This window comes from Oryzias latipes, chromosome 10 (assembly GCF_053564925.1).
Source record: "Oryzias latipes strain Hd-rR chromosome 10, Olatipes_Hd-rR_3.1".
Classification (NCBI taxonomy): domain Eukaryota; kingdom Metazoa; phylum Chordata; class Actinopteri; order Beloniformes; family Adrianichthyidae; genus Oryzias; species Oryzias latipes.
In genome coordinates, this window is record NC_136246.1 from 23,167,462 (window position 1) to 23,178,153 (window position 10,692).

Below are 10,692 nucleotides of genomic sequence, written 5' to 3' on the forward strand. Positions count from 1 at the left end.
ATTGGTCACACCTCATTAAATTAAGTTTATTCAACTTAAATTTGTATGACTACCTAACACAATTTATGTTGATATAACTTAATTTTTTGCTTTAATTTTATTTATATATCTGACATTGATAAAGTTTTCCAAAGTTCCAACCAATAGGTCTTTTATTTTTCACATCAAAGACATTAAATACGCAGTAATATCCCACATGACAAGACAGGAATTCTAATAACGCAAATTCCGTTTTAAGTTACATTAACAGTTTACCGCACAAGGGGTTTGGTCATCATCCTCTCCCACACTCTAACTCATGGTGCAGAAAAGAAATAAACATATCAGTTTAAATCACTAGTTAAAACAGAGTAAAACAGCTAGACAATAAAACCCATGGACAAAAACTCACACTTAGACCCCAATCTGCCCAGATAGACAAAGAAAATGGTATCCCACAATTCCTTGCGATTACTAATGCATCCAATTTAATGGTATCATGTTGGATCAACATGATTGAAATTAGTAACTTTTAAATGGATTACTTTTATGTACGATCGACATGAATTATTTACGTAAGATTTACAAACATAACATTTTCTGGTTGAATAATCCAGAACACTTCGCTCGCAAAATGCAGGACTGCTTGTGGTTCCTAGAATTAGTAAAAGTACGGTTGGAGGTAGAGCGTTTAGCCACCAAGCCCCTGTCTTATGGAATAAACTCCCAGCTCATGTAAGAGAGGCCGACTCAGTTTCTACATTCAAAGCTAGACTGAAAACATTCCTCTTTGGACAGGCTTATTGTCAGACTAGCTAGTATTCAGAGATTATTTAACTTAATGTTAGTTTGTTTAAATTAAACTTAATAATAACTATTTCTTTTAAAAGGCTGCTAGAAGTTGAAGCTGGGGTAACTATGGTGCACTGGGGTTCTGTCCTCTTTCCTTTTTTACTTCTACCCTTCCTCTCCTCTATTCTTGATCATAATTTATCATTTAGTTCTCCATGCCTCTGTTTGGTGCAGTGCGATTCATGTATTGTCCCTCTTTTCCTCTCCCCTCCTGGGGAGTGGGAGTGCTTCCAGACTCCAGTTGGCTCATCCGTGCTCCAGTTCCTGACCGTTTACCTCGCCTTTGCTCCTGCTCCTACACCTGGCTGTGGATCCTGCCTCTGGCTCATCTCTGGCTCGTCTCTGCTCTGTACCTGACCGAGTACCTCGTCTCTGCTCCTGCTCCTACACCTGGCTGTGGTTCCTGTCTCCGGCTCGACTCGCGCCTTTGACTGTCCCCACAACCACGGCTGGATGAAGCTCGTCTGCTGGACTTTTATATATGTAGTTGTAGATTTAGATAAGTTAATTCTTCTCTAAGATTTCTGGTAAATCGCCTGTCCGTCCTGGGGGAGGATCCCTCCTTCATGTGGGCACCCCTGAGGTTTCTTCGTTTTTTCCGGAATCCGGTTTTTTTTGGGAGTTTTTCCTTACCGCGAAGGGGGGTCTAAGGGCAGGGATGCCAGTATAGCTTAGTCAGTTTGTTAGTTCATTTTAGTATTTTTCTATTGAACTCTTTGTATTCGTGATCCTTTTGATTTCATGTTTTACTTCGAAGCCCATCGAGACGACTGTTGTCGTGATTTTGGGCTATACAAATAAAATTGAATTGAATTGAATTGAATTGAAATGACAACTTACATTTTCATAAAATTAATTGGCTGGTAATTTAATTTAAAAAAATCTTGAGTGTGCTTTATCACTGTGGTGGTGTTGCCTTTCTTCTTAATTATATCTTTTACCTCCTCGTATGCCTCCATGAGGATTTGTGCTTCCGACGGGGAAAGGTACGCGGCTCTAGTTGCCATGGTAAATCAGTTTATCTGTGATCTTCGGCGGGGTCTGTTTGAGTGAGCCGTGAGCGCGCACCTATCCAGGATTGGTTACACCTGGCTTGATGAATCCGTGTCTGCTCATCCTGGCTTGGTCTTTGTGCAACCAATTAAGCCTGGACGCACATGTTTTGGATTCATTGAGCCCAGCTCAGTCATTTATCCCGGATGTCTTAATTCTACTTTTGTGCAACAGGCCCCTGGTGTTTTAGACTTTGATATTTGTGCAAAAGTGTGCTACGTGTAACTTATTCAAGATTAAATATAAAGTACGGACCTATAGATAAGGAAATAAGCTTTCAATTGTACCCATGGACTGTAAAGATTCATATTTTACCACAACTTTGATTGACATGAGATTATAGTCAATGGAAAAGGTTGGTTAAAAGTAATACAAATATTTTTTTAAATAATCTTTGATAACAAAGAAAAACACACACTTTTATTTGGCACTTTGTGCAACTACACCACAACACACAGCCAAAAGCTGAACAAAGCAGTATTCTTAAAAAAACTATGATGATGATAATAATAAGAATAATAGTAACAATAACAATACTTCTACTACTACTGCTACCAATGATAAAAAAAAACTAGGATAACAAAGATAATAACTGGAAATTAGAAGAGAAAAGAAGGACCTGTATCAGCAACAGAAATTTGTTTATTGGAGAAATGGAGTTTTAGAGATTTGTCTGGCTTTGAAAAAATTTTTAGCCCTTCAAAAACTCATAAATTAGCATATTTTTCACCATGAAATACATATGTTAGATGTGTGTATTGTATTTTTAAATCCATAGGAACCCATGGTGATATCAACGTAACAAAAGAACATCAGAGATATGTTCTGTGGCTTACTTAGTCTGTGGTATATATTTCACATTGTTTTCATTTAAGGGAAACGCATTTGGGTTCTTATAAATCATTTTTAAAAAATCCCATTTCATTTATTTTTTCTTCTCATCTAGAAATAGAGCAATTTTGTTGGACCTGTACTTGCACTTGTCATAATGAAGGCTTATTATTCACTTTCATTCATTCATTCATTCATTCATTCATTCATTCATTCATTCATTCATTCATTCATTCATTCATTCATTCATTCATTCTTTCATTTAGTGGAGACCCTATAAAAAAACTTTTTGAGGCCTCAGGGATCATCACAGCCAACCAGGTGCCTCTATTAAGCCTCACCCTTTACATCATACTTCTGCTTGTGTCCATCCTCTTCCTCTTGTTTTTTCTAGGCTTCCTTCCTGACACTCAGCCTCCTTTTATCAATGTATTTTACTGTTGGTTGTAGGAAGGTGTCCAAATCCACTCAATACTGTGGGGAACAGCTGGCTATGCACTTGTGTAAACAGACATAAATAAACACACATTAAACCAGTGCACCACAGCTCTACACAGAGAATCTAATTACTCTTTGTTTTTGCTAACTCATCACTTTATATTCTGATATATAGACAGATATGGAAATTTTTTAATTAAGCTTTAAAACTAAATGTAGCAATGTTATAAAACCAATGTCAGTTTAAAGAGATGTGAAGAAAGTTTCTGCTCCTGTCATTTTTTGCAAGCTATTTTATTGTCATTCTTCATCCTTCATCATGACTAAACATAACTGGAGTAACAACTGTGAGATATAAGCCACAATGCCTACTCTGTTTTCTCTCAAGTGAGAAAGAAAAGCACATGCTCTCCGGGTATAATCCAATATACAGTTTTAAATCTTATGACATTCCTGAAAATACACCCCTAGGGATGAGTAGATTCACCCTAAGCTGCCATTCTAAATTTCCTGCACTTCAAATTGTGCAACAAACCTGCTTTGAAGGTGTAATACCTAGTTTAACCAAACAGTGGCGCACATAGATTTTGCATGATTGTTACTAGTTACATGATCATTTTTTTCTAATCAACGTATTTAGTTTCATAGGCGCAGGATTATTTATTTAGATCTAAATAACCAAACATTTGAAAGTATTGCTCAGGTTGTTTGATCGTCTGTTATTCCTGATCTTGCACTCTCATTGGACCTTATTTGGAACTTTGAGACCAAGTTTAATAGATTTTCTGCAGAAATAAGTAAAATCAACCTTTTGTGAATGTAAATATCAGAAGATAATGTTTACCAGGTTGCAGTGTATACTTAGAACTACATAATAACAATGTCAGTAACTAAGATTTCACAGGTTTGAGCCACAAAGGATAAATCCATGCCACTCCTGTCAACTAAGAACAGGAAACCGAGATTATTCACCACGCACTTAGACGGTTAGATCAAAATTTAGTGTAAACAATAAAATGATCCCTCCTCATGATGCCATAATGGACCGCCCTGCTCCTGGATACGCCTACGCCTGCGAGCACATTTATACGCACGGCGTCTGGCACCGGAGTGACCACACAGGCTGTCAATGCAGTCCCGCTCCAACCTCCTCATCCGCGCTGAAGACTCGGGAATAGCCGAAAAACGAACAAAAAAATATCGTAAAAAAAATAAAATAAAACATTAATCAAAAGTTGAGCAGCAGAAGGATTATTCAAAACCTGGACGGAATACTTTTTTGTACTTTTTTATTTGTTTTTCCTAAAACCTTTCCTAACATGAGGACTTTACGCACGGTGCTCCTGCTAGTTTACGCGTTGGGTAAGTGTCATGTAAAAAAGTTGTGTTTGTTGCGCTGCATCATTGTCTGTTTTTATTCGCATGGCTTCCATCCTCTCTTCTTAATATTTGCGTTATAATCCAGCCATAAAAACCTTCAACTTTCTATGAAGTTTTCCCAAACTGCGCGAGTCCTGACTCCTAACAGGGTCGTCTCTGCTCTCTCTATTTTAAACCAGGCTTTATGTAACTAGATACATTTATTTTTAACTCATATTCTTGCCGTGACATTAGGAGAGGCTGTCATGTATTTTGCGCCTGTGTATAAGGCAGTATTTACTAACCACATTCTGACTCACAGGATCTGAGTCCAATTTTAAATTATTAACTAAATATCCCCTTTATCTGAGCATGCGCATTACAAAATAGTCATCTAGTGCAATCAGCAGAAGCCCCAGTATGCCACCTGCTGTATCCTGTGGAGGACATGTTTCAACTTGTCCACAGGGATCCACCCACCTCTTGATGCAATCCAGAGAAATCTTTTTTTTTTCCAGTCTGATCATCTCATTCTGGTGTTTTAACTGTAAACCCCTCTTTTTCCAGCTGTTTGCAAGGTTACCAGCGGTGCAGCTGTTGACCGGCGTGAGAACGACAGGCAGCAGGACACAACTGTCATAAACCTGGACACAACCAGGGACAGGAGGGAGGAGGTGGAGAACTGGGTCCTGAGTGCCACAACAGCAGGAAACCAGGAAGAGGAATATGACGATGAAGCCTACTTTGATTATCTGGAAGAAGATGACGATTCTGGAGACTATGAAATGGACTTGCCAAGAGGTAAGCCTTTATTTGTCATCTCTATATTTTAATGTTAAGAAAAAACAGTTTTGCATTTGTCTTGTCTAATCCACGATTGTTTTCCTCATCTTTGTTCTGATCTTCAGTTGCAATGTCAAGCAAACCCAAGGATCCGTCTTCCATCCTGGAAGCTGAAAGAACCGAGCGCAAGACATGGAAAGGAAAGGGAAAGAAGAAGGGCAAAGGTTTGGGAAGGAAGAGGAATCCCTGCCTGAAGAAATACAAGGATTTCTGCATTCACGGCACCTGCCAGTACCTGAGGGACCTCCGCGCCCCTTCCTGTGTGTAAGTATTGATACTGCGGATTCCCAGACACCAAAACATTGAAGGCTTTTTTTCTTAACGAACTCCTTATCTACTTTGCAGATGTCACCCAAGTTATTCTGGGGAAAGATGTCAGTTTATCACGCTGCCTGTTAAGGTGCCCACGGGGTACAACAGGACTACAGCGTTAGCCGTGGTGGCGGTAGTTCTGTCCTCCCTCTGCCTTTTAATCATCGGTCTTTTATTAATGCTCAGGTGAGTTACAGCAAATCTGTCCCATTTCAAACAAGCAAATGAAAAAACCAACATAAAGTCTGACATTTTCTATTCTTTTCTTGTTGCTATTTTCAGGTTTCACAAGCGGGGCGCGTATGATATAGAGAGTGAGGAGAAGGTCAAATTGGGGTTGACGCCTAATCACTGAAGAGAAAGGTCAGTAGTTGGAAGATTTCCCTAAAAGTTTTAAATCTAGAACTACTTTGTGAAGCAGAAATAAGAGATTTAGCTCAAAATCTCTTTTCTTTTTTTCATTTCAGGCAAAAGTGAAGAACTCTACCTCAAAAAAGAAATGAACTGCAACAGGAGGTCCCCCGGAGGAAACAGGAAAGTCTGTAACAAAAGGGGCAGAAGACGTCTGCCGGACGCTCTGCAAGACAGATGGAAGAGATGGGCGGCTGCAAGTATTCCCAATGGGCTCAGAAGAAGACCGGCCTGTCCGGAACTGGAATACAAGAAAGGCCCTGGAGAAGGACTACAGGTGTTTCAGCATGAAGAATAAAAAAAAAAAAAAAAAAAAAAAAAGAGGAATCCCGGTTAGACTATCTGCTGCCTCCTGGCTGTGTGAACAGAGGAGAAACAAACCTTTTTAAATGGAACTGAAGTTTTTAACAGCCGGATTGACTGAACATTTTTTAATTCAGACATTTGTTTTGGAGCAAGGTCCGTTTTTTTTCTGTGTGTACATTAAAAAATTATATTTATATTTTTAATTTATTTATTTAAGCTAACTGTATTTATGGTGAATTTTTTTTAACCACCTTTAGCTGTTTTTCAATTGTTACTGTTACGTTTCATTTTATATTGGACGATATTTATTTAGGAGAAAAAGGAGAAATGCCACCTTGAACTACTCTGTAGTCTAATTTATGCAATCTGTAAATTTGTCAAAAAGCCTGTTATCAGAAAGCGCTGGGATGAAAAACAATATTTAAATTATAAGAAATTGGTTTTTCAAGAAGTTGTCATTCTAATCTGTAAAAAATTGGGAAAAATGCCAGAAAGCCAACCAGATAGACTCGGTTGTGCTTGGCAACCAGTACAATCACTAGTTTTGTGTTCAAGTTAAAATTTGGGTTGTACACGAGAGAGGGCTGAGCCCTGCTACATCGCTTTCACTCCTTCTTCCTGAAGGCTCTATGTGCTCAAAGGCGCTAAACTGATCATCATACTATCCTGCAACGAAGAGCTTGGTGCTGATAGTAGGAAATGCAAAGACTCAAACTCATCTCTGTTTCTGTGCATCTTTTTTTAAAAAAAGTAAAGTTTTACATTTTCTAGCAAGAACTGAAAGCATACATGTTGAATTGCCATGTCTTACATAATGAGAAATGTTGAGCTGTCTTGAACGAAAATGTGAAATTAAGTTTGTGCTTCAGATCTGCTGTTTTGGAGTGATCCTTTTGGTGATTTTTTTTTCCCCAAAGCAAAAAATAAATAGAGATGATCTATATTTCTGAGTTTTTCTGTTACATTATTATGTGTTACACACACACACACACACACACACACACACACATTTTCCCTTAAAGTTTTTTTTTAAGTCACAGACTATTCTACAAACTTTTTATAAAACTGCAAATGTCTAAAAAAGTCTGACTTAGTTTTCAAGGCTCAAGTTGCTTGAGATTTTAGATCAAATGACATTTTGGTATTTTTTTCCCGCTCTGACTTTTTGCCAGAACTTTTTTCAGTTCTCTAAAGCAAAAACTCTTGAATAGTCCTGAGAACCTTTCATGATCCACTTGAAAAAAAAAAACCTTAAAGACTAAGAGCCAGATGTTTCACTGAAACCTAAGTGAAGTGAGGTCAAGTTTATTTTTGATCTTTCTTTGGCTTCCTGCGTTTGACCGCATGTTATTGCCTGTGTGGATAATGATAACATGAGTTTGTTCTTCTGGCCCATTCATGGCTTTTAATTATAGCAAAGATAATATTTTTATTTCCTCTTTTGCTGCTGACGTAGAAGCAACAGGCTTTAACCAAAACACCTGTATCCTGGCCCCTTTATGCCGTAGGCGTAAATGAAAATTCAAGCTTTGCAACAAAGTGATGAGAGTTTTGCTGCAAAGTGACCATCTTCTTGTGTTATTTTGGAGCAGAGAAAACCTTTTTGAGTCATAGTTGTTGACAGCATCAGTCTCACTATATGATCAATCACTTGGCACACAGAGAGCAGCGAGCTCTCACTTGCAGCTGTGAGTGCATGAGACTCCATAAACGCTGAACAGATGGGAAGTGTGCAAGCCAGGGAACACCTGATGTTCAGCACCACACACCATTACTCACACACTCAACAGATGTCATGTTCAAAGGCGCGTTGCCCTGTGTAACTTCAAGAGACTTCAACCCTCCTCCAGGGCTTAGAGAAATCAGCGGGCGCTACAAACAAGAGCAGCAAAGCTGTCATGTTTGCCCGCACGCAGGCTTTATTAAAGATGCGGAAGTTCAAACGGCCCAGCTGGACACAAAGGCAGTCCAACGTTAGTCACCCATTGAAGTCAGCTCCTTCTCGGATGTTGTTACGCCGACTGTGTGCGTGTGGTGCTTGTTTGTGTAATAGCAGGGATGTGGTGCAGTGATGCCTTAGTGCTGACTCTCTGTGGGTTTTACCATTTAAATTAACTCATTAAAAGCAAAAATCCACAGAAAAACTGTTTGCTGAGTGATTGCTTTCAGTACAGTTGTGGTCTTGATTCCCATATTTGCTGTATTTTTTTTAAATAAACATCTCCACAGTGTGGGAAGACAGCAAAGGCAGATGTTTTAAATCAAGAGTGTGGATGCTAACTTTCACCATCTGTTTAAAAAAAAAAACATTTTCCAAAATTAAATATCTCAACTGCTGTTTTTAATGTATTAAAAAGATTTTCTGCCTTTGAATTGTTGAAATTAAAATGAGTGTTTATAGGGAGCATGCACGTGTGTGTATACGCATTTTTATGTGTGACAGAGGCTAGTCATTTACTGTAGTAAATCCAAGCCTCTCAATGTCAAGTAGCAGAGTGCACAGAAATAGTGGCGTGTTGTCATGCTCACATAGCTTCTATTCTCAGGAAGGATGGCCACCGAAGAAGCAGAAAGCTGCTGCTTTTTACCTGCTATGTGCTTCACAACGTGCAACACGTGCTAACACTGACACAAATACAGAAACTTTTTCTTGCCTTTTCTGCTAAAACTTCTCATATGAAGTTTATTTACAACATCACAGAACAAATGAAAGTAGATGATCACAAATGTAGAAGAAAGCTTTATTGTAATTTTAAAAACTCTACAGCTGAAATCCTATAAATAAGCAATATTTTTGTTGTATTTTTTTAATGAGTTCATCTAAATTTATTGGCAAAGTCATGTCCCGGAAGGGATGTCCTTAAGACTTCAGTAATCAACCGTTATAGCCACCGCGGTGGATTGAATCAGCGCAAAGGAGGGTAAGTTTGTTGTGAAAGGTGCTTCCTGAGAGCCAACAATGGGTAGTTTCCACTTTGACATGGAAGTGCGCACGCCGACAGTTGCAAATGTAATCATGCACTCACAGCTTCTCATCAGCAGGAACAATTTTATTACCAAAGCTCAAGTGTGTTGAATTAATATTTCTTGCACCCGAATGATTTTGCAGCACTTTGGTGAGCTGTTTAAAATGTGCTACATAAATAAAGCTGCTATAAGGTGGTGTGGTGGTGTCAACTTTTGCCAGTCATTCAAGGGCGTTACACTTCTGATAATACGGGTTTCAACACTGTGATGAAACCTTTCGCCCAATGTCAACACAGAGGTCAAAACAAAGGAAAGTGGAAGTTAAAAATGGGGAAAAGGGCAGCAAAAAAAAAGTTTTTTCTTCACTATCTCCTCGAGATCACACATGTTTTATGGTCACAGAGGGGCCCAAAATGCAGGCAGTTGGTTTTTATAAAAAGCTTTTGACCATTATGCCTTCTTTATCAAATTTGAAGTGAGATGTATGCATTCTCCCTAACACAACTTCATCAAGTTGAGGTTCCTTTCAGAGAAACTATTTGCCAGTACAGCAAAATATGCATAAAATAAAATACAGTGAGGAGTGTTTTTGTAGCAGTACTTCCGCAGAAAGATGTGACTTTGCAGAAAACCTTTACTTTTAGTAGATCAGTGTATTACATTTTTTAGCAGTTAATTGATTACAGTTCTAACTTCTAATTGTAAATTATGACAAACACTAACTTCTGCTAGAAGAAATCTAAGGAATGTAAGTACGTTTTTATTTGTGTTTCAGAAAAAAAACGGGTGAAAAAAGTCCATAAAATTTGGCAGTTGGGCTCTGGGCTGATGACGTCTTGCTACTTGGGATAAGCTTGGAGCATAGAAAAATAAACACAAGAGGCTGGACGCAGATGGTGGTTGAGGGCCAGACCATGCCAAAGCATCATTCCTGCTGGAGAACAGGATGGAGGAGGGCTGGCAAAACCAAAAACATTCATGAATTTAAAGACAAATATATGACTGTGATTGGCTAAGAAGAAAAGAGGGTTAGTTAGGCAAAGTGAAGGCCTAATTGGCATGTAGAGTGAACCCCACCTTTACCCAACAACAGTTGTGATTGACTCCAGCAGCCCTCTGACCCTAAACGGAATTTATTGGGGTTATAAAATAAATGGATTGGTGGTGTCGAGTCAAGTGACAACCTAGTGTACCATCAAATAAGGTAGATCTTCCTTATTTAAATTTTGCCAAAGCTTCCTCGTGTTTTCATTATATTTTTCTAGTCAAATCTGTCAGGGTTCGACCTCCCCAACTGAACGCACCAGACATCAAAAGGTGGATGAGGCTGTTGTGATGAAG

General features: G+C 38.7%; 1 protein-coding gene across 1 annotated transcript; it reads left to right on the top strand.

Moving 5' to 3' along the window:
- Nucleotides 1-4,241: 4,241 nt before the first annotated feature.
- On the top strand, nucleotides 4,242-7,327 carry hbegfa (heparin-binding EGF-like growth factor a). The gene is made up of 6 exons (XM_004073385.5): nucleotides 4,242-4,515; nucleotides 5,080-5,313; nucleotides 5,421-5,619; nucleotides 5,701-5,853; nucleotides 5,950-6,030; nucleotides 6,135-7,327. The coding sequence occupies exons 1-5, from the start codon at nucleotides 4,473-4,475 to the stop codon at nucleotides 6,020-6,022; spliced, it is 702 nt and encodes a 233-aa protein (XP_004073433.1). The 5' UTR covers nucleotides 4,242-4,472; the 3' UTR covers nucleotides 6,023-6,030; nucleotides 6,135-7,327.
- The last annotated feature ends 3,365 nt before the right edge of the window (nucleotides 7,328-10,692 follow it).